The sequence below is a fragment of the Leptidea sinapis genome, chromosome 29 (assembly GCF_905404315.1).
Source record: "Leptidea sinapis chromosome 29, ilLepSina1.1, whole genome shotgun sequence".
Lineage (NCBI taxonomy): Eukaryota > Metazoa > Arthropoda > Insecta > Lepidoptera > Pieridae > Leptidea > Leptidea sinapis.
This window is the reverse complement of record NC_066293.1, coordinates 7476421-7501315: the sequence shown is the minus strand read 5'-3', so window position 1 is coordinate 7501315 and position 24895 is coordinate 7476421. Positions and strand designations below refer to the sequence as shown.

The following is a 24895-nucleotide window of genomic DNA, read 5'->3' as shown; positions in this document are numbered from 1 at the left end:
GATAACTTTTAGGATTTAAATAATCAAATTTAAGTATTTTTAAAAGTCATGCATATAGCCTATTGCATGGTGGTCGTTTTGGAATTCGCTCTATTACATTTTAAAAGTTCTGATGTTTCATTACGGCTTATGAGATTCCTCATTCCTCTTGTAGAAGTTAGTTATAGTGTTCTGTGGGTAAATTTGGTTACCGTTACCCGTAAATCACGTAGTCAATGCATTGATCATTGTAAATCGACCATAAAGCAAAAAGACTTTATGCCCGTATCATACATGATGGGTGATTTAAAAATAAATAAATGTAAATAAATAAACCCCAATTTATTTTGTTTTGTAAATTTAAGCAGAATATTTTGTTTCTTTTCGAAGTAATGGGTTCGACAAAATGCTGCAGAATGTGTCTGAACTCTGAAGACTTGCACCCAATATTTTATTACCCAGAACACTACGTTAAATACACAAACATAATTTATGATACTGCCGGTATTAAGGTTAGAAATTTAAATATTAATTATAAATGTTAAATTTTGTTTTTTGTTAATTTATTGCAGTATGTTAACTCTGAAGATTGTTTCTTTAAGTTGATAATATTTTTAATATTCATGGAGTAACTTTTACGATAGATTAAGGACTCTTGAAAAAATCCTGTAATCCATCTGAAGTAAACAATTCCCACCATCCATGCTGTCTAACACCAGACGATTCAATAGATTTTTTAACTAACAATTTTTTTACCACTAACCTAAAAATATATACAACTGATAGTGTACATTATCACCAAGGAAAAGTTATTAGACCTCCTATCACGCAGGACAGTTTAATTGTACAGTATACCCAAAAAACATTTTTACACAGGATGCCAGCATGATAGGAATCATAAGGGCACCTTTTTCTGCCATCAAACAGTAGTCTTGAAGCACTCTTTCAGTATCAGTTCGAAGGGTGCTGTAATAAGTGTAATTAATTGGCGAATAAGACCTGAAGCCAGAATATATTACAGGGTCGCTGTGCAGAGCAGCACGAATAGTTGAAATATTATTTTAACCATTATGTTTGATGCATGTCACACTAGAGTGGTGCTGCACTGTGTGTTGATGGGTGTCACGGCAGAGTTGCCTCCTAGAGAATAATCTGACTTACAGCACCACAACCCGGAGTCTAGGGATACACAGTGCAACACAGCTCTTTCTCTTCCATAATTCGTTATTTTTGTGCACACAAAAAAAAATACCATATCCATGTCACAATTGCCACTATCACTCGTCTTGTATAGTTGCCCACATGTGAACTGGCTTAGAAATGACACGGTCTACTGCTAATTGCAGCTGTAATGCTATAGGTACCATTATGTGACCTGCCACTCTAACCGTGTTTGGCAACTAAATGCAAGGACTGATAATAAACACTTTTATAGACTGTGTTGAGATTGTGTTTTGGAAGTGTTTATTGCTAGAACAGTTTTTATTTTTCTACAACTTGTTTCATTGTTTCACACATGTATGATCCACTGTAGAAAAGACGAAGATTGTTCTTCTTCTGGTTTTGTAGTGAGTCTTCCAAGATTCATTTGGTACTGAGCTCTTATTTATTTTATTTATTTATCATATACAGACACTTTATCACATAATATTACATCATATTTGGTCCTTACACTAGGCACAGCCAGTCCTGTAGGCAACCAATTTACATTCTATGATTAACAATATGAACCGAAAGGTCAAAATGTGCACTCTATATGTGTGTGTGTGTATTGGTGTGTGTGAGTGTGAGTATCTGATTAATCATGTTACAAAGTATTAACATTATATGAATGCTAAGCTATCACTTTAAGAATAGCTTCGATGTCTGCATAAGTGAGTGTGTGTAACTCTGTATTTTAAATTTGACCTGATGGACCGAGCAATTTTTAATAGAACATTTTAAATTTACCTTGTTGTATGTAAGATTACTACAACATTTATTTTTCAGATACTACTATTTGTATTCTAGATTCTTTTCTGTGGTTTTTTGCCTTCTCGAGCTTGTTGTATTCCACTTGGACTGATTCTTTGTTTTTTTTTATTTTTTTTTTGTTCAGCCCTTCTGCTAAAATAATTTTGAGTTTAACTCTCATCATTCTGTGATGAGTGATAATGCTGAAATTGTTTATCACTCCAACATCAATAAATGTAGTAGATTTCATTTTTAGAGTTCCGTAGCCAAATGGCATAAAACGGAACCCTTATGTATTCGTCATGTTTGTCGGTCTGTCTGTCCGTCTGTATGTCATAGCCACTTTTATCTGAAACTATAAGAACTATACTGTTGAAACTTGGTAAGTAGATGTATTTTGTAACTCGCATTAAGATTTTCAAACAAAAATAGAAAAAAAAAACAAGAAATTTTGAACCAATACTTAGAACTGAAACTCAAAAATTTTTTGTCATCAAACCCAAACGTGTGGAGGTCTTCATGAATGATATTGAGGTTTCTAATATTATTTTTTTCTAAACTGAATAGCTTGCGCGAGAAACACTTACAAAATGCGCATTACTATGCAAACTTCCACCGAAAATTGCTTTGAACGAGATCTAGTAAGTAGTTTTTTTAACAAGTCATAAATATTAAACCGCAACCTATTAATATATTATTAATATTTAAGCTTTCATTAAATCAACTCAAATATAAAGAAAAATTATATTATGTTACTGCCTTTTTTTATGATCAAAAGGGGCGAGATGAGCAGGACGTTCAGCTGATTGTAATTGATACGCCCTGCCCATTACAATGCAGTGCCACTCAGGATTCTCGAATAACCCAAAAATTCTGAGTGGCACTACAATTGCGCTCCTTGAGACATAAGATGTTAGGTCTCGATTGCCCAGTAATTTCACTAGCTACGGCGCCCATCAGACCGAAACACATGTATACACATTACTGCATCACGGCAGAAATAGGCGCCGTTGTGGTACCCATAATCTAGTCTGCATCCTGTGCAAAGGAGCCTCCCACTATATTTTTCATTAGGTGAGATCCAAGTACATTTCCTGATCGTGCCTTTCTTGTAGAAGGTATTCATTATTCTCAAATTGCATTGTGGAGCTTGATCCACCAGTCTTTGTCCGGTGGCTCCATCATGTATTATTAATTTCTTATATTATTATTTGCAGGTAGAAATAAATGACACATTATCTCATGAAATTTGTTTACATTGCATAAGATTTATAAATAGGTCAATAAACTTTCGTAGAAAATGTGAACAGGTGCAGGAGATATTAGAAAATAAATGTAATATTAAAGTTTTAAGCAAATTGAAGATAGATCCAGATTTGACTAATATAGATATTGCAGATACATTGAGTAATTCAGATGATGATTTTAAGGATTATGATGACAATATTACTTTAGATACATTCCAAATTAACAATATACCAACAGAAAATGATAAAGCATCACATATTGAAAAGGAGGAAATGAAAGAACAATTTATTGATGAAAGTATCGCTTTTGATAAGAAAGAGAGGAGTTCAGTTCTTAAAAGAGTGAGTCGTAAAATAAAAAGCACAGATGGAAAAGAAAAGAGAAATGGCGATAGAGGCGAAGTGGAGTGTGAATATTGTCATAAAATTTTAACATCGAAACTGTCTCTACGGAATCATTACAAAATACATACTGGCTTTGATGTTGTTTGTGAGGTAGGTTTTAAATTATTTATTTTCTCAAAATGCACACTATCATTACAGAATATTATATTTTACATTTTTATACTTAAATTTTATAACATATTTTAAATAACGCTACTCTCGTGAATTCGCCCTGAGTGCAACAAAACAGATCCGTCTGTGAGGCTATTTCGAAGAGTATAATAATATATAGAGAAAAGAGAGCCCTCTCTACGCATTATGAGCTGTCTATTTGAAAACTAGCGCCATCTGGAGATTGGCCTCGAAAATAACTATGTATATATAAGCTCGAAATTATAAAATTCATTTTTAATGTTGTGACGCAATTAAATAACTAACTCTACTTTTTAATGTAGGTATTGCAGTTTTTTACTATGTTGAAATTGCGTGTAGAGTTAGTTATCTAATTTTGTCACAACATAGAACATAAAGAATAGATTTAGTAGTGTAAATATGCAAAATGGAACACGAGAGCTACACACATGCGCAAACGCTAGACTTAGCCGCCATTATAAATATATATATATATATATATATATATATTTATAGTGGGCAGTAACACAATTATAGAAAAGTTGAAAGGTTTCAAAGCGAGTGACAGCTGCCAAAGCTTTCATTTTCGGGCCAACTAACAGATGGCACTACAGTCTTCTGAAAACGTCACTATAAGGCGTCTGTCCCACTCCTATTTCATTAATTGTACGAAGTGCACGCGTCATCGCTGTCTGGCTTAACAAGTTGGTGCACGCGGTCGCTACTATCAGCAACAACGGCCGATATGGCGCCATACGTTCCTATCCGGAATTACAATATACAGTCTATTAAATATATCCGCATTATGCACCTTCCCTCTTAGCACTTTGAATAGATATGAGATCAGCGCCAGGTCCCTTCTTACCCTCAGCTCGCCATATCCTACCATACCCATAATAAATAATGTCGAGTACATAAGCGGATAAAAAGGGTAAACCCCGTATAGCCTCATGTATAAATTTATTTTGTATACGCTCTAAAATTAGAATACTTGGCTTGAGAAGCCCAGATAACGGCGGTACATTCTAACTGGCTTCTAACCAAAGTTATGAATAAATTTATAATAGCCATTATATTCGAAAAACTATGAGCGATACTTAATATAAACCCCAGATTCCTAATAGCTTTCTTACAAACCTTAGTGAAATGATCACAAAACGTCAAGTTGTCATCAAGACTCAATCCAAGATGCTTGACTTCAGATACCCTGCGTCATCTGCGCCCCGTCTACGTGGCTGTTAAACAATGTTGGATTACGAGATTTGGAGAAAGTAACAATAATAAAAGTATATAAAGTAACATAAAATTGGGCGGCGGTCATCTATTATAGCTAAGGCATTTGATCGTTTACGGCACAATGCGCTCCTCTCGAAATTCCTATCATTTGAGCTTCCCGAGAGTTTATATAAATGGACCACCAAAGATTCAAAGATATTTATTTTACCCGTACGACACAAAATGCCACTTGGGTATGAAAATAAGAAACAAAAATCTAAAATTATATCTAATGAGTTTAACTATTGCAGTTCATGCCACAAGTTAAGGTCTACTTGGAAATCAACTGCAAAGAAAAACCCAGCACAATATACAATTTTATTTTCCAGGCTAGAATTAAAATTTTTGTTGTTTGCCTATGTTGGGCTGAGCAGTTTACTTTCAGGCTTGCTCGTCATTTAAAAAGTCATTAATGGTATAGTAGCCTTTGATGCATAATTCTTGCTTGTCAACTGAAACTTATTCAAAGGGAGTTCTTGAATCTTCAGGTATCGTGTTGTAAAAGTGTACACCTCGGCCCACAAATGACAATAACATTACATAGCCGGCCGACAGCAGGCGCCAGTTTGGGCTTGCTTCTTGTATTCAAGTTATGCAACTCAGATTTTTTTTAATTCGGAGATATTTTTCTGTACATAGAGTACATTTTCAGAGATATATTGTCAAGCCAGTGTTAAAATATTTATTTCTTTAAATTGCACCACAAACCAGAATCCTCACTGGTCAAAATCCAAAGGTTGTTGTCGACTGATAGTGCTCAAACCCAAGTCGGTAAATTTTGGAGTTTCCTAAGGCTTGTTGCTATATCCTGCCCTGTTTTAACTTGGACATCATCCCCACCATCTGGACGTGCGGTGGTCCTCTACAGTGCAGTTTTTATGGAGCTTTCTTCCACGTACAAAAAGTACAAACACTTTACTTAAAAAGTAGAGTCTTGTGATTCTTCTCGTGTTACAAGATAATGTGGGCGGCGGTGTTCACTCAACACCAGGTTTTTGTCCATTTCGTTTGTCCACCTCTTCCATAAAAAAATCATGGATATTTATGCTGTCTTTGTTTATTTGGTTGGAGGAAAGACTTCTAAATCAATGAGAATCATATTTTTGTTTTAGTTAATCAAATGTAAACATTATACCTAGGTGCAGTTAGACAAACTATGTAGGAAATTTTTTTCCTCTATCACAGTGCATGTTGTAAGGTAACTTTTTCCTTGTGGATTGGTCACAGACCTAACGACCACTAATAATTAGCTCACTGAGTAGGTAACCAATTAGTTGGACTAAATCTAGTGTGCGTAACCTGATTTATCAATATGTTACGAACCCAACGCAAACTGGTAACGATTTAAAATGAATCTTAGCATCGGCTACCTAAAGTAGCTATTTACTTAAAAGCCTCTTTCTTTGACTGAAGGAAAAAACTTTAAGTTCACATAATTTTGCCGTTGTGTGTGTATAGTTAATAATTACTTTCAGCATTGTGGCAAAAAGTTCATAACACGTCGTTTATTATTGATGCACTGCCGAGCGAAGCACGGGTATGAGAAGACCGATAAATGTTCATACTGTGACTATACTGCTTCTAACGCAGAACAAGTCAAGGTACGTTACGATTTTTTTAATGACAAAAAGGACGAGACGGGCAGGACGTTCAGCTGATGATAATTGATATGCCCAGCCCATTATAATGCAGGATTCTTGAAAAATCCAAAAATTCTGAGAGGCACTACAATTATTGCGGTCGTCAATTCGTAATTTCATTACGGCGCCTTTCGGACCGAAACACAATAATGCTTACACATTCCTGCTTCACGTTACAAAAAGCCGGCATCCTGTGCAAAGAATCCTCCCTGGTAAATGCCTTTAGTCGTCTCTTACGACACCCTTGGGCCTGGGACTTCCCTATTCTTCTTATGCCCTGGGGAAAAACAGGGCAATGTTAACCATTGGCAACATATCATGTATGTTGAAAAGACAGTTTTATTAACCTTTTTAATTCTATGGGGCACACTCTCTTGTAGCAACAGAGAAAATATTGAAGTAACTCATGTCGTATAATCCTTTCTAGCACTACACAAGGAAGCTCATTCACTGACTTCAGTTTGGATGTGGCATAAAGTTACATGAAAAAAACACTGTAGATGAACGCTGCATCTAAATAGTTGGATGATGGTTTAAGTTTAAGGCGTGTAGTGGTTTGCCTAAATTTAGCAGGGATCAGGTCAAACCACAAATGATTTGACGGCGTGCGATCCAGAGCTGTTGGGATCAAGTGATCTGTTAACGGTAAGATCACTTGGCGATGTGTAGAGACGTCGCTTCATGGTATGTCTTCTACCGCATCTATGACGGGGAGTTTTCCGAAGAGCTGTTTGACCTGATTCCGCCGCCGAATTGACACCCACACTTTCGCATGACACGCCAAAAAATAGGGTATCCCCACCATCACTGGATGTTAGTGTACGTCCACAGTGCGCTTTTCCACTTTAAAACTAAGCTGTGGAATGAGCTTCTTTGTGCGGTGTTTCCGGGACGATACTATAACATCAAAAAAGGCGCGTACACTTTTTTAAAAGGCCGGTAAAGCTCCTGTGATTCTCTGGCGTTCCAGGAAAATGTGGGCGTGGGAGACCACTTTATATGACGCTACCCGTACGCTTCCTGAAAAAAACTAACTCTCCATCATAAATACGTACTAACGTGAAGCGATCGATCAGTACAGAATAAGTTTTAGAATTTCAAGAGTAAAAATATTTTTAGATCCATGAAAGACTGCATACGGGAGAGAAGCCGTACGTATGTAAGGAGTGTAACGCCGGGTTTCACAGAAAGAGTAGCTACCTGCAACACGTTGCTATCCACTTGCCCGAGAAAACTGTGCAGGTATTATGTTATCCTAGTATTTAAATCTTTTTGTTTAGCTTTAAATACCAGTTTTTAAAAGATGACATTTAATTTTGTTTTAAAATAATAAGAGGGATAATCTCATTGCCTCTCTTTTAGATCATTTTTGACATTTGCATAATATTACAAATGATTTTTTATACAATTAATGCAGGGAGGCTTCAGAAATACTGAAACTTTTTTAAACTTACCATTAACCCAGCCGTTCAATTAACTGACTCACGACACTGATGGCACAGCCTTATGGTTAAATCAGCCAGTCAATTGCATGACTAGCCCTTTCATTAACTGCCGTCATTCAATTAACCTCACTAACCAAAGTTGACCAACCCTAACCAAACATTGCACATTTACTTTAACGAAATGGCTAAACGGCATTTAATTATTTGGTAAAATGTTGTTTTTAACGAGTCAGCTAATTCTTTTTCAGCCATCTCATTCAATGACGGATTTAACGAAACGGCTATATATCCTATGCGTTGGCTAATGGCTGCGATGTGTATATATTAATTTCTTCCTTTCAGTGCGACCAATGTCCGGCGCGTTTTAAGTCAGTAACGTTAATGAGAATACACAAGAACCGGCACAGAGCGCCACAGTACAGGTACAAATGTGGCATTTGTGACAACAGTTTCGCGAGACGACGTAACGCCGCTCGACACTTGCAAAGAGTCCACGCTATGTCGCCAGACCATCACATCCACAGGCAGAATATCAACTGAGAACAATGTTATAAAGTTCCAAGGGACAGACCATAGTTTATTAATCTATGTCTCAATATATTTGAGAGATTGGACTATAACCTGGTGGCCGAACAACGGATACTGATTCTCTCCGTTCTCCAGCAGCACTCTTAGGCTGAAAAGGTTTTTAACTTTCTAGGATTGCCTTGTTTGGAGCTAAAAGAAAACTACACCCCCAACGTAGAGGCTAATTGCGAAAATAACCCAGCTAAACTAACTAAAATATATCCTATGACCCCGCATTCAGAATGCGTAAAATTGCCTACCTTGTGTCTTTGCCGGCAAGTGGTTTGGAATTTGCTTTTAGATCGAAAGTTAGAGATATACTCGCAAATATTTCGGATTAGCCCAACGAGTTTAGAAGCGATCGTATCAATAGATTTTATGTTGTTTTCTACAAGCAAAAAAAAGGTACAACTTTAATAAATAGGATAATACTAGATCACAAAGTAAAATCAAGAACAAATGAAGATCATGAAACAAAAAACATGAAGGGGGCTGGGTTTAGATAGAATCATATATTAAGTAAATGGATTGCTTATTCAAAGATAAATCCATTGTATTTTCCTTTATTGTATATGACGTAGTATTTATACATCATTATTAAGCTTATAATTTTGTGTTTTATTTCACGCCTCATTATAGTTTTTTTTTATGAAAATAAGAGAATAGTAATTGGTACGCCCTGCCGCTCAGGATTCTTGAAAAATCCAACAATTCTGAGCGGCACTACAATAATTGCTCTCGTCACCTTGAGACAAGATAAGATGTTAAGTCTCATTTGCCCAATAATAACATAAGATACGGCGCCCATCAGACCGAAACAATAATGTTTACACATTACTGCGAAAAAGGCGCCGTTGTGGTCCCCATAATCTAGCCGGCATCCTGTGCAAAGGATCCTCCCACTGGTATGAAAATCACCATCACAGCATTTTGCCACATCAAACTAAAAGTAATCCTAGGTATACAAGATCAGAGTGGATCTGATGTCGGATTGTGGATATGAAATACGGTCAATAAACAAATCGTCCACTTGAAATTTAATAATAATAATAAAGCCATTTTATTTCGTACTAAAAACAATTAACATTTGAAAAACCAATATGCTTAATAGATATAGACTATAAACTGTCTCTTAGTTAGGCGTGCCGATTGGCAAAGGCCTCCTCCAACGATTCCCACTCTTTTCTGTTTTGGGCCACTCTTCTCCAGTTAGGCCTTGCTGTCAATTTTATTTAATCTTCTCACGTTGTGTGCTGTCTTCCTCATTTTGTTTTGCCATCTCTTGTGTACTGTGCCCTGTACTATCCCCGGGGCATAAAAAGAATAGGGGAGTCCCAGGCCCATGGGTGTCCTAAGAGGCGACTAAGGGCTTTTGAGAAGTGGGCGAGTCACGGTGCCGTCTTTTGACGTCAGCACAATCGGGCCAGACTCGTCCGGGTTAATTACCACACTCGCACAGTAGCGGCCTAGTTCCGCTCTGTTTCGCATGGGTTAGTGTCGAGGACCGGTGGCCACCCGGTGGTAGAAACCGATCATCTCATGGGCTGCGTTCAAGCGCCAATTGACGATGTGCTTGCACAGATCCCCTCCGCTGAAATCGTAGTCTTTGGTGATTTCAACGGGCACAATGCCGAATGGCTTGGATCACGTACCACAGACTACGCAGGGCGATCTGTCCATAATTTTGCATTGGCGTATGGTCTGTCCCAATTGGTTGAGTCGCCAACGCGGCTCCCGGATGTGGATAGCCACATGCCGTCCTTATTAGATCTTCTGCTGACTACACATCCCGATGCTTACCAGGTCTTTGTCGACGCCCCTCTCGGAACGTCCGACCATTGCCTGGTCAGGAGTGTAGTGCCTATCCGACGCCCACGTCGCATACCACCAGTGACCCGCCGCGTTTGGCACTAAAAGTCAGCAGATTGGGATAGGATGCGTTCCTTTTTTGCATCCTACCCTTGGGGCAGGGTTTGTTTCCCTTCGGATGATCCTAGTGCCTGCGCCGTTGCAGTAGCCGATGTGATACTACAGGGCATGGATATTTTTATACCAAGCTCTGTAGTACCGATCGGTGGCAGATCACAGCCCTGGTTTGATGCGTCAGTTAAAGCAGCATCTGACTGCAAAAACAGGCGTATCCAACTTGGGTTGCGGCGCTGGACACAAAGAATCCGAACTGCATAGTTCTTAAGAGGAAATACAACCGTGCCTCCAGATTTTTTAAGCGGCAAATCGCCCGTTCAAAGTCACAACATGTCGTCAAAATCGGCGAGCAGCTTTCCCGAACGGAACACGCAAGTTCTGATCGCTGTCGAAAGCTGCTCTTGGTTACTTCAGCCAGCCAACAGCCTCCAACTCGACGCTTGACGACAACGGAAAAACATCGCCGAAACATCCCGCGGTGTCAGAGCTCTATGCCTGAAGTACAGTTCAGACAGAAAACCAATCGTGCTTACAACGTGTGCCCCTGAGTTGACGCTGGTGCTAACGCGTTTATTCCGGCACTCTTATTCCAAAGGCGTAGTCCCTGACTCATGGAAGTCAGCCCTTGTCCATCCGATCCAAAAAAAAGGAGACAGTTCGGATCCGGCAAACTACAGGCCTATTGCTATTACCTCCCTGCTCTCCAAAATCATGGAAAGCATAATAAGCCGTCAGCTCTTGGTATACCTAGAGGGTCACCAGTTAATCAACGACCGACAATACGGCTTTCGCCATGGTCGGTCAGCAGGTGATCTTCTGGTATACCTAACACATAGATGGGCTGCGGCTATTGAAAGCAAGGGGGAAGGCCTGGCAGTTAGCCTGGATATAGCGAAGGCCTTTGATCGTGTATGGCACAAGGCGCTCCTCTCAAAACTTCCATCATTTGGGCTTCCCGAGAGCTTGTGCAAGTGGACCTCCAGCTTCCTCACTGGGCGCAGCATACAGGTCGTTGTCGACGGACATTGCTCGAACCCGAAGCCCGTAAATGCTGGAGTGCCCCACGGCTGTGGTCTATCTCCTGCATACCAATGATATGTTGGACACCTCCAACATTCATTGCTATGCAGACGACAGCACTGGTGATGCCGTATACACGGGCCATGCAGGTCTCTCTCGGGAAATCATCGACCAGTGCCGGGAAAAACTTGTGTCTTCTATCGAGTCCTCTCTTGAGAAGGTCGCGGAATAGGGTAAATTGAACCTTGTCCAATTTAACCAGAAGACTCAAGTTTGCGCGTTTACCACTAAAAAAATTCCATTTGTCGTATCACCGCTCTTCGAGAACACTTCTCTTAAAGCCGCGCCTAGTATCGGAATACTGGGTCTCGAAATCTCGAGCGATTGCCAATTCCGTGGCCATCTGGATGGCAAAGCCAAATAAACTGCTCGTCATTAATAGAGCACGGCAATACTTCAAGCCGGCCCACATTCTAGCGCTGTACAAAGCGCAGGTCCGGCCACACATGGAGTATTGCTGTCATCTCTGGTCTGGCGCACCCCAGTATCAGCTCGATCCATTTGACCGCGTGCAACGCAGAGCAGCTCGAATTGTCGGGGACCCAGTGCTCTGTGAACGGCTGGATCACTTGGCGTTGCGTAGAGACGTCGCTTCATTGTGTGTCTTCTACCGCATTTATCACGGGGAGTGTTCTGAAGAGCTGTTTAATCTGATTCCTGCCGCCGAATTAGACATTCGCACGACACGCGACAAGTTAGGATATCATCCCCACCATCTGGATGTGTGGTGGTCCTCCACAATGCGGTTTTCAAGGAGCTTTCTCCCGCGTACTACAAAGCTGTGGAATGAACTTCCTTGTGCGGTGTTTCCGGGACGATACGACATGGGTACCTTCAAAAAAAGCGCGTACACCTTCCTTAAAGGCCGGCAACGCTCCTGTGATTCCTCTGGTGTTGCAAGAGATTGTGGGCGGCGGTGATCACTTAACAACAGGTGACCCGTGCGCTCGTTTGTCCTCCTATTCCATAAAAAGAATAAACCATTCTGTAAGTCTTTTGCTCCATTTTCCCACTTTATATGGCATCATGTGCCATGCCCATTTCCTCTTTTGTTGGTCGATTCGTTTGAGTAGGTCGGTAAATTTCCTTAGGTCAGTGTTTCTTATCTTGTTCTGTAGTTTATAACCGGCCATACTCCTCTCCATTGATCTCTGTTTTACTGCAAGTTTCTCTCTAAATTCTTTAGTAGGGTCCAAGTTTTGCAGCCATATGTCAGGCAAGGTAATATGCAGGTATTGAAACTTCTCGTTTTATATAGGTTCATACTTAAGTCTTTTGACTTCATAATTTATTTTAACGACCAGTATTTTTTTTTCAACTCGTTGCTATCCTGAGACTGATTTCTTTCGTCATTTGAGCTTCCATAGAGATTACTTGGCCTAGGTATAATCACATTTTCTAGAAATTCGTCTTTGATTTTTGTTTTGAGTTTTGTAGAGATTTCTATGCAATTCTCATGAAATGTCAGACATTTTAATTTTTATATGCACGAAGTCGGGGCGCATGGGCTTATTTACCTATACCTATGTTGGAGTTCTACGAACACTTGTGGGTGTAATTTACCGTACAGTAAAAGCTTCATATTCTCGGGGTATATGTTCCATAAATATGGCGCGAATATAGAATGATAATTTATATGGGATTACAGGGGATTCCTACTTGGGTGACAAAATAAAGAACAAACGTATAAAAATAAATTCTATTGAAGTGTTTACCACATTGATTAATTCTTATCTCCATATTAATGCTTTATAGAATATTGTAATTTTTCCTTGCTAGGCAGTTTTTAAAAATTGGTTGTAAGGTTTTTTACTTTTTTTTTAGTCCATTTGACGACGCTGTTACCAACGATATTGGATTGATACCTATTGGAATCCTCTTTATGTATGTACTGATGTACCGATTAGATCCGCAAATAAAAACATCTTTAGCCGCGAATAAGGGTATTAATTGCTGTATTGAATATTCTTTTTGGCTTATTTTGCAAAGGATCCAGATGGGTAGGTACTTCAAAAGCGCCTTTTTCTGCGTCAAGCAATGCAGCCACTATTTCATTTTATTGAACAGAATAAAAACGCCAACAGTGTGCCCACTCCTTTATTGTATTAAAACTATCGTTAATTCCGTCGCATCGTTAGCTCGCTGTCACAGTGGTGGTTATGTATATTTCTTACTCATTGTGGATAATAAAAATGCTGCTAGCATTTAAAAAATGTTACCTTCAAAATCGGTTACAATAACCACAAATTCGCTTTCCTTTCTTATATCTTCATTAAAGTTGGTCTAATAAATAATAATACTCTAGTCTAGTCTAGCACGCTAGTAGGATTGTAAGTGTATGGTCTTTTTTTTTATGGAAGAGGAGGACAAACGAGAGTACGGGTCACCTGGTGTTAAGTGATAACCGCCGCCCACATTCTCTTGCAACACCAGAGGAATCACAAGAGCGTTGCCGGCCTTTAAGGAAGGTGTACGCGCTTTTTTTGAAGGTACCCATGTCGTATCGTCCCGGAAACACCGCTCAAGGAAGCTCATTCCACAGCTTTGTAGTACGAGGGAGAAAGCTTCTTGAAAACCGCACTGTGGAGGACCGCCACACATCCAGATGGTGGGGATGATATCCTAACTTGTGGCGTGTCGTGCGAAGGTGAAGGTGAAAAGGTCTGTCCCACTATTAAATTGTATATGAACAAGTAATTTCAATAACCGCCATTGTGAGAAAAATAAAACAAACATAAAACATACATCATTTACTCGAGTACAAAATTATAATACAAAATACACAGTTACAAATAAATATCACTTACAAAACAACTTAACTAAAAACGCTAATAGGTCAATCCGAATGTGAAGGACTAGTCAAGATATATTACTCGAGAACATCTTATTAATAAACGCTGTGTAAAGTTACTCCAAGTTTAAAATTACTTCTCCCTGTCATGTAATTATGTAGTGACAAAAATAAGATAAAGACAAAAAGTTTTAAATTTGGAATAAATTTAATTCACGTTTATTAGTAACACAGAGTAAAACGAACCGTAGCGCCTATTGTCTATTACAACATGTCCTGAGAGCGGATATAGTTCAATGACCGAAATTCCATCCGATTCATGACATGAAAAGCTACTATTACCATGTGATTACTCCGGTCAGTTCAAAACCATAAAGTTTATTTTTTTATAATAAATAAAAATGTTTTAAATACAAATAACCGTATATATTAATACTGTTTTTAGCTGCTTTCAATCATTTTCACTATATTTAAACAGTCCACTTCCGACTTAGACCAAGTATAGTAACTAGAATAACAGCATCCGTCTCACTCACACGAGAAAAATAATAACTTATGCGAGTCTTATGTAAAGAAACGAGATAGAGTGATTAGATCTTGTTTCGCCATGCGTGCCGGTTTTTTCAAGGCACACCCGGTGTGCTAAACAAACTTGACAGCGCTGCACAGATATTTTGTTTACTTTTATTTGCGTCTAGAAAAATTGCTAATATTGTTGTGAAACGTGTGAAATATCCACTATTTATTCAACATCAGTGACAATTTTTAAGTAGAATCGAAGGAAATATGGTGCGATTATGTGTTTTACGATAAAAATGTGATAGTGAAAGAACACTTGTGTTATATTTTGTACCTATATGTAGGATATTATCTGTCTCAGGATGGCCACGCCAAGCCGATGTCTAGTTACTATACTTGGTCTATTACTTCCGAGATATCAGTCGTGATCGTTACCTTTTCTTTGTGCCACACGCGTTGACAGACTTGTAGAAGATATTGTTAAATCCTTACAAACTTATCAATCTACCCTCTTTATAAGTGCTTTGCTTACTCTTGAAATTCGTACTCAAATAAAATTCATTCATTTGGCATCACTTTTTTTTATAAATAATACGAGAAATGTTTAAGAATATTACGAAGGTATCTCTCTCTATTTAACTATATTTATTATGTATGTTTTTAAATGTTCTTGGTGCATGGGATTACTTAAATGTTTACGACAGTGCATGACCATAAAATAAAATATATCTCCCCCCATTGTGATAGATAGTGATGCGTTCCGGTATAAATATATTAAATTAATATCATTGTGATAGTACTTACTACAGATTTTATTCAATTCAAAATGATTTTCGGTCATTAACCCCGTCGTAGTAGCGTAAAATCTTATAATGTATACACATCGGAGGAACTGCTAAGGTTTAAGACCAAGATTATTTTTGTTACCCGACCGAAATAAAGTTTTTAAGAGCGTGTTGACTAGACTAGTAGTCTAGTCTAGTCAACAAGTACTTATTATGATCAACATATTCGTTTAGTATTGTTCTTTGGATTTGGAATAAGGTCTAATGCAGTTCTGCTCGAAAAATTTTAAAACTTATAAATAATTTTATAAAAAAAGGGGTTTGTTTTAGAAGTAAAATTATTAAGGCGCGAATTGAGGGTAACTCAATATTTATTCTGAAGGAAATTATCGCTAACTTCCGTCAGAAAAAAAACAATTGAAAAAATGTCTTAATCGTTAAAAATTTATCAAATTGCCCAGTAATATATTTTGGAAATCCCCATTTTTGTAATAATTAAATTATTTTTTTACTCCCGGACCAAAGTTTATAGGTTTCCTCGAAGGGTGAAAATACGGCCGAAAACGGCTACCCTCGTTTGCGAATACCAATCCCACTTGGCGCACTTTTATAATAAAATCTTATTTAAATATTATGTGTTATAATGAATATGAACTTTTTTTCAATTAATTATGCAATAGTTATTGCGATTATTGCTTTGGTAACAATAAATCTGACATTTTCCTTTCATGGATCTAAAAGGCTTCAAAATAGTGTATAATTTTATAGCATTTAATTTAGCATTCAATAATTTTAACTAACCACCTATCAATTTTATCAACAGATGGCGCTACACTTTTAACAACTGTCCCATCGCTCGGTAACCATGATGATCAATGTTATTTAATCTTTTAAGATATAACGTATTGAATGCCTTCTACCTAATACCACAGTATAGACGACCGATAGATTGCGATCTTAGATCATTTATACGTCTAGATAGAGTGTGACAGCTGTGAAAACGATTGACAGTCACATGTGAGACTGACAGTTTTGAGCAATGCACGCACACAAACACAAATCGCGAATGTAAGACTTAGATTGTCACGCACACTAAAGCATTAAACTTGGTCTACTTTTATTAGTTGTCTAACAGCAAGAGGCTATATACACGTATTAATTTTCTAAGGTTTCTTAATTCAGACCCGAATATTTCGCTGTACAATTCGACAAGTTTCAACCTAACTTTACACGATATACAAATATTAACAGCTCTATAATCAAATCCAAATGTTTTGAGTGTTAATTCAGCCAATATTCGTCCTCTAACAACACGTGTTTCGCCTCTACACGAGCCATCCTCAGGAGATGTTGACTCGCCCATCTCTGGCACGTGTCGAATTGTTTGAAGACGAATATTTGCGGAATTACCACTCAAGAAAACTCACAACATATGGATGATTATGGATTTCCGCAAAATAACGCCTACTTCAATAAACTTTCTATTATCAAAGCTATGTTATAATCACAAGCTGCCAGAATGCCGTTCAAACTAGTTTTGAGCAATAATATACTGTTTATCATAATCAACCTTAGAGTAAAAACCAAACGGAGAAGACATTTTAAGGGTTCAGCACTGAAAGCGTAACCATCGGCAACACTACTACTAAGACTCCAATGTCCATACGTCTGTCTGTCATATACCTAGTAGCAATAGTAGGACAGCCTTAAATTTTCACAGAGCGTATATTAATACTGTCGCTATGAAAAAAAGACGGTATTTCAAAATGGCCGCCATGTTAGTGAAATTTTATGGAACAATTCGAAACACTTTGAAACGTGTAGAAATAATATTCCACAGTTTTTGGAACGAAACCCCTTATCGCATGAGTGCTAGTTGAAAGAATGTGTAACATATTTTCCGTCAAAACCCCGTCTCAACCGTTCGCGAGGGGTAAAGTTAAATCATTAATTTCAACTACTGCTAGTAAGTCATGTTGACCGAGAAGTCTAAGGCGCCAGATTTATGCTCTGGTTCCCGAGAGGGCGCGTGGTTTGGAACCCTACACCTAACAAAGGTTTTTTATTATAAAATTAATGGTTAATAAGCAATTATATAAATTTATTTTAATTTCGGTTATTCTGCTGATATTAATATGTTATTTTATGTGGTTTCATAAAACCACACAACTGCTTTTTTAATTTCTCTCAGACGCTGGAAATTAATTTATTTGTATTCGTGAATCAATAATATAATTCGTTTATCAATAATATATTTATATACTACGAAAGAAACTTCAATCAAAATGAGTATTTCGCGACACTCGCTCATATTTTGAAGTGAAACCTTCTTTAGCATCGTTGTGATTTGAAAGTCGATGAAACGAAAAAGCGCGACAATAAAAAGGGACAGACTAAACAAATTCATAAGATTTAACGTTGAGAAAATAAGATTGGAAGCATTACAGTGTTTTAGTACCAGGCGATCATATTTGAAGAAGAGATTGTCATTTGTATGACACGAGTATACCTAAATGTGCGAAAACATAAATATGGTAGCGGTGATAGTAATGTCTTTCATAGCGGTTGAAATCATGTGTCATCCTAGCAACATGTACCAGGACTTCATATGCAATTTAGAGGTTTATGCAAAATGCAGTGTTCACTTATGACATGTGTACTTTGTACGCACGCAATTTTTTATTTATTTATTGTTTGTCTCTTATAATATTTATGCCTTTTGTATTCAAGTGTACTATATATACGTAACAAATAAACAATTTCTTTCTTTCTATTATATGTATTAATGCGATGAAACTAGCAGATCGCCTGTTTATGTTAAACGCATTATATGTATGTAATATAATATTGACACACCTTTTATACAAATTATCTTGCCCTGAAAAAGGCATATATAGCCTGTGTTATGGGTTGCAAGACAACGATATATTTAATGATATATATATCAACTAGCTGCCCCGACAGACGTTGTTCTGTAGATTATAAAAAAAAATACTGTTTTATAGGAATTTGCCAAAAATATTTCAAAACATCAAGAATTATTTCGTAAAAAATGATCCCTGTTGTTATAATGAAACTGTTTCACAACGGAACTATCAAACCGTGCGTCACTAAATCTCTCACATAAATTATATCCATACAAAACAAATATTGAAAATAAAAATAATTATGGGTCCTAAATCGAAAAAAAAAAACTATCCTATCTCTCAAGTTGGACCAAACTGCACTCCATGAAGTAATCACCATTAAAATCCGTTCATTAGTTTAGGAGTCCATGGCGGACAAACAACGTGTCACGTGATTTATATATATTAAGATGACAAGATCTGAATAACATTACATCAACAATCGAAAGTGATGCTATCGGCTGCGCCCAAAACTCTTGAAAATTTCTATAATATGTTGAATGTCTCATGGCGCTCTTCCTATAGCACCAACTCTCATACCCGGGTCAATTACCGACCTCGATGTTATTTTACAACTAACAACACACAAATTTGACAAGCGCACAAATAAATAATCATTCAAACAACAACAAAACCCTATCTGTGTGTGTATAGCGCAGGGTTGCCAGATTTAATTATTAAATCATGTAATTCTAGTTTATCAGTAGGTTATTTTGTTCTAGTTCCATTTCGAATGGGCAACCAACCAGTTAGGAAATAACCTGGTTGAACCCACCTTCTGCTGAACTGATAGGCCGTCTCCAGTAAATTTAATACTCTAAGATTTAAATAATATTACACTAATACACAAGTAAACCAACCCTAAATTGTTCTATAGTGAGTTGCTTGACACTATCTGTCAACGTTACGATGCAACGAAAATGATTTACATACATTTGACACCTCTTTACTTGTAAAAATATTTTTTTTTTACACATTTATAATCCATAACTCATTTAATTATAATAAAAAGTGTGTACTTATGTATGCACGCAAGAAGTTATACTTCTCTGGCCTAACAAAGCAAACCTTAAAATTATTGATTTTTTCAAAAAGAACAAAATTGTAAAAATCTTGCAACGATGGCTTTGACAATTAATTATTAAATAACTAATACGGCTGTACGAACTTGAACCTTTTGCCTATCATAATAATGGACGAAGAAACCAAAAAAAACGAGTGTTGCAAACGTCAGAAAATTTTAGAACCAACTTCACCCTTTCTTTCCTTCACTTTTGTGTTACAGTGATGCGCGCCCATCTTAAAATTTCACGTTCATTATATTTTCATAACGCGCCTAAAGAAGTATAACTTCAAAAATATAATAAAACCAAGACAGGAACATTACTAATCGGACAAAACTACACCTAGTCCGTACTCTCGTATTTTCCACATTCCACTATGGTGCAGTGACACGGACATTGAAAGCAGGGGACCGGCACAGAAATGATGCCTTCGTAATATAGTTTTGACGCCGCTTGCTCAGGATTCCTTGCTGTCTTAAAAGAACTCAGGATTCCAATAGATCAGCAGTTGTCTTTTTTTTAATGGAAAAGGAGGACAAACGAGCATACGGGTCACCACAGGAGCGTTGCCGGCCTTGAAGGATGGTGTACGCGCTTTTTTTGAAGGTACCCATGTCGTATCGCCCCGGAAATCGTATCTCTTTGAAAACCGCACTGTGAAGGACCGCCACACATCTAGATTGTGGAGATGATATCCTAACTTGTGGAGTGTCGAAGATGGAATTCGGCGGCAGGAATCAGGTGACACAGCTCTTCGGAACACTCCCCATGATAAATGCGGTAGAAGACACAATGAAGCGATGTCTCTACGCAACGCCAAGTGATCCAGCCGTTCACAGAGCACTGGGTCCCCGACAATTCCAGCTGCTTTGCGTTGCACGCGGTCAAATAAGTCAAGCTGATACTGGGGTGCGCCAGACCAGAGATGACAGCAATACTCCATGTGTGGCCGGACCTGCGCTTTGTACAGCGCTAGAATGTGGGCCGGCTTGAAGTATTGCCGTGCTCTATTTATGACGCCCAGTTTCTTCGAAGCCAAATTGGGTTTGCTCTCCAGATGACCGTGAAATTGGCAGGAGAAAAAAATTCTAGTAAAATAAAACATGTACGACATTAGTGACAGTGTCAATAAATCAATTTTCTTGTCAACATCCTGTAGTAATATTATTAGGCTGAAATGTTATAAATTTCAAATACCTAGGCCAAAGAGTATGTAGGCTCAACTAAAAAGCTGAGATATTAAACTATTCTATACATATCCACGACTAATAAATTGAAACTAGAATTTTTTATAGATATCCAAATCATAAATAACAATACCTCAGGACTGGATAAAACGATTTGAATAAAACATTGCCTCAACAATGCCCATCACAAGTCTCTTGCTCGTTTGCCCCTTGTTAAATATATCGTTATGCTAGCTGACCCAGCAAACGTTGTATTGCCGATATTAAAATCGCGATACAAAAGTAACTGTTGATCGTAGACGGGTGAAAATTTGAAGTTGTATGTATTTTTTAATGCTGACTCATAATCAAACAAATTTTAAAAAAAATGTCAAATAAATTAAAAAAAAAAATTGGCGTGGACCACCCTTAACATTTAGGGGGATGAAATAGATGTTGTCCGATTCTCAGACCTACCCAATATGCACTCTAAATTTCATGAGAATTTCGAAGGAGTTTAACTACAAACACCGCGACATGAGAATTTTATATATTAGATACATATTCATTGACCATTAAGTAAACAAACGTTATAATAAAGTAATTGTTCCAAAACGAGCCCAGGTTTTTGTACGTTTAATCATTGTGTTGTTGTTGGCAATACAGCTGTAGTACATAATTATTTTTAGGCGAGTAGTTTTATTATAAGTTCGTGACAGACGCTGAATTATGGAATTTTGGGCATAATTTGTAATAGATTTGGGAACATGCAAATGGCGCGAGTAACGCGATCTTAAAGATTGACCCCCTTATTCATAATAGTCCGCCAACCCAAAGCATTGTTAATTCTCGCTCTGTCTTCTTCTATTGACCTAAGTCAGAATGAGAAAAACACTCCGTAGCGACTGTTCTAAGTTAGCGGACCATTATGAATAAGGGGGTGAGCGTTTAGTGAAAAGGCTGACAGTAGACTAAGACACTCGATTGAGCCACTCAAAATTGCTTGCAAGATAGTAGCGTAGCTTCAATATGACAACAAAAAAGGTTAACATGGAACCATAGATTACCTATTATTATTACTTTTTTAATTACTTGTTTTACGGCCTTGCGTTCAAGGCCTTTTGTGTTTGATGAGTGATATGATGATAAGTATTAAATGAAATGAATCATTTCATCAAAAATATGCTTCTTTACCATAAAAATAAATCAGTTTTTTGAGTGTAGGTACTTCATGACTTAAAATGTAACAGTACCTACATATTTTGTCAGACCCAGAACGGTTAAATATGCCATAATATTTAAATAATTGCAAAGGTCGCCTTGATTTTTTTTTTTACCACGGAACCTAGGATGTATTTTATTGGAATTCCATGTTGATTTTTCTAGTGTCCGGCATACAATATCGCGGCCGATAGTAATAAAATTGCCATGTTATTTTGAACTGGGAAGGAATTATTCAGAATAATTCTGGTGTAAAAATCGCAAATGTCTTTAATGAACAAAAAAAACATTACTGAGGAAATACCAGTGGGAGGTTCCTTTGCACAAGATGCCGGCTAGATTATGGGTACCACAATGGCGCATATATCTGCCGTGAAGCAGTAATGAGCAGGTCTGAAGGCGCCGTGAAATTACTGGGCAAATGTGACTTAACATCTTATGTCTCAAGGTGACGAGCGCAATTTTTGGTTTCTTCAAGAAACCTAAGCGGCACTGCATTCTAATGAGCAGGGCGTATTAATTACCATCAGCTGAAAGTCCTGGTCGTCTCGTCCCTTATTTTCACTAAAAAAAATTACCAGACAGTCAGAATAAAATCAGTTCTATTCTGTCCTAATTCTTTACAAATTCGTTAACTTTCGGTAATGGGTTAAATAAAGATTATAAACGCCGTGTATTTACCAACCTTCTTTTTTACCACTTGTTTTTTAATGGCTCACTTAAGGCAACAACAGACGACCAAGCGTACCAGTCTAACATCGGCTCGACACTGAAAGCTCGCATGACCCGCTAAGAACAATTTTAGTAAACAACTGCCAAGCTATGTAAATAAAACAATAAAAAATAAAATTCCCGGCGTCTTGAGAATCGATCGGAGTTTCACAACCGATTTTGGTTTTAAAATTGCTGCTAATTAGGGAAAAATTGGTTATCCCTATTGAACCACTATAAGTTCGATACACTACAATAAATATCCATTCAGTCCGCACCCTCTGCTAGGGTGAACACATTTTGATGCGACTCCGCACGACGGCTGAGCTTATTCACCCTTCAATCTCCTGCTGAACTCCTCCTGTTGTAATTCTTTCCATTCTTTTTTCGCCTTCATCCGTTTGAGTTGACCATCCCTGGAAAATTGAGAAAAATTCCATGAGTATTAATTTAAACGCACAAAAGTGAAAACATTAATTAGCCTTTTTCGGACACTTTAATTGTCAAGCGGTGGTCATTTTCACTAAAATATTACCAGTTAAGAGAATCGCCCTTACAAACATGCCGCCACCTTTCAAAGACTCCGTATCTGTTTATTCCCTCAAATTAAAAATGAATAAATTTCTATTACATAAATATCAAAATCAGTATTCCAGCATTAGTTGCGTTCAAAGAGACTACGAGCCATTTTTTATCTTATTAATTGTCAGTAATTGTTATGAATTTTTAATTATAATAACTCTTTTTATGTTTGTTCTTGTTTTTAAGTTTAGTTTAGTAGTTAATTGTTATTAAGTTTAGCTAAGTAGGTAATTGTTGTACGTTTAATTTATTTATTTATTCAATGAACAAAATTAACTTAAAATATATTATAATAAAGACATACTCGCAAAACCTCTAAGGTTTATGTGCGAGCGATAAGTTCGCATTACAATAATTGTTTTAATTACTAGTCATATTAAAAATATACATCATAGGTATTCCAGGTTATTAGCTTCTAGATAGTATTTTTTTAGCTTTACTTTGAAATTTTTCTTTTGCAGATATATATCTATTAGATCATTAGGTAACGTATTTAATATCCTTGGTAATACATAGTTACAGGTTCTTTTACCATATTTTTTTTTATGATAATAAGGGACGAGACGAGCAGGACGTTCAGCTGATGGTAATTGATACGCCCTGCCCATTACAATGCAGTGCCGCTCAGGATTCTTGAAAAACTCAAAAATTATGAGCGGCACCACAATTGCGCTCGTCACCTTGAGACTAAGATGTTAAGTCAAATAAAATTGGCATTAAGTTAAACCTGAGAATAAACCAAGCAAAATATTTACAAATAGACATTCTGCTTAGATTGGTTTATTCGGACGTATAACGTATCCCGCGTTTATTTGCAAGGCTTCTTGACATTCGGAAAAGTTCAGAATTATCATTGTATTGAAAGTGTTGTCAGCGATATAGTGAACGTTTTGCATATTTTTGGTTTATTCTCAGGTACAACTTTAAGTTTATTTGTAAAGCTTAATATTTACAATGAAGATAGCGAATAGTAATTTTTCTCCATGTTCGAAAAGACATTGACTCCGATTAAATGAAGAAAATAAAACATGTTTCTATATATTACATACAAGCAATGACTCGCGGTTTCGCTCGCGTAGATAACGTTCTCGTGGTAGTGGAAAGACTAATAGGTCTGACTATAGATTTATTTTTGTTAACATAAAAGTTTTATTTGAATTCGTTATTATTTTACTATATACTAGCTGAACCAGCAAATGTTGTATTGCCATATAAATAGTTATTTTTAGTTGCGGATCTGCGGATGTAACAGAATAATAACGGGTCAAAATTTGAAGTTGTATGTATATTTTAAAGTTGTATCATAAAATAATAAAAAATAAATAATTTATCTAAAAATTAAAAAAAAAACAATGGGGTGGACTACCCTTACAATTTAGGGGGATGAAAAATAGATATTGTCCGATTCTCAGACCTACCCAATTTTTGCAGCACACTAAATTTCATGAGAATCGGTCAACCCGTTTCGGAGGAGTTTAACTACAAACACCGCACACACGAGAATTTTATATATTAGATCTAT

The 24895-nt window shown here is 37.1% G+C and overlaps 2 protein-coding genes across 3 annotated transcripts in view; one reads left to right on the top strand and one right to left on the bottom strand.

Annotated features, from left to right (window-relative positions):
- The first annotated feature begins 294 nt into the window (after window positions 1-294).
- LOC126973360 (zinc finger protein 300-like) lies at window positions 295-9231 on the top strand. The gene is made up of 5 exons (XM_050820593.1): window positions 295-491; window positions 3150-3674; window positions 6446-6571; window positions 7730-7852; window positions 8398-9231. Exons 1-5 carry the CDS (start codon window positions 372-374, stop codon window positions 8593-8595), a joined length of 1092 nt encoding a protein of 363 aa, XP_050676550.1. The 5' UTR covers window positions 295-371; the 3' UTR covers window positions 8596-9231.
- Window positions 9232-14365: 5134 nt separating this feature from the next.
- LOC126973350 (glycerol-3-phosphate acyltransferase 3) overlaps window positions 14366-24895 on the bottom strand; it is a 60888-nt gene continuing 50358 nt past the window's right edge. For both annotated transcript variants that reach the window (XM_050820578.1, XM_050820579.1), the window contains exon 10: window positions 14366-23207. In XM_050820578.1, coding sequence (XP_050676535.1) covers window positions 23120-23207 — 88 coding nt within the window. In that variant the 3' untranslated portion in view covers window positions 14366-23119. The remainder of the gene's footprint in view (window positions 23208-24895) is intronic.

Excerpts from the sequence above, each read along its gene's own strand:
- LOC126973360 (XM_050820593.1), top strand. The coding sequence starts at position 372 with ATGGGTTCGACAAAATGCTGCAGAATGTGTCTGAACTCTGAAGACTTG. Across the intron at positions 492-3,149 it reads ATGATACTGCCGGTATTAAG|GTAGAAATAAATGACACATT; the intron begins GTTAGAAATTTA and ends TATTATTTGCAG. Across the intron at positions 3,675-6,445 it reads GCTTTGATGTTGTTTGTGAG|CATTGTGGCAAAAAGTTCAT; the intron begins GTAGGTTTTAAA and ends AATTACTTTCAG.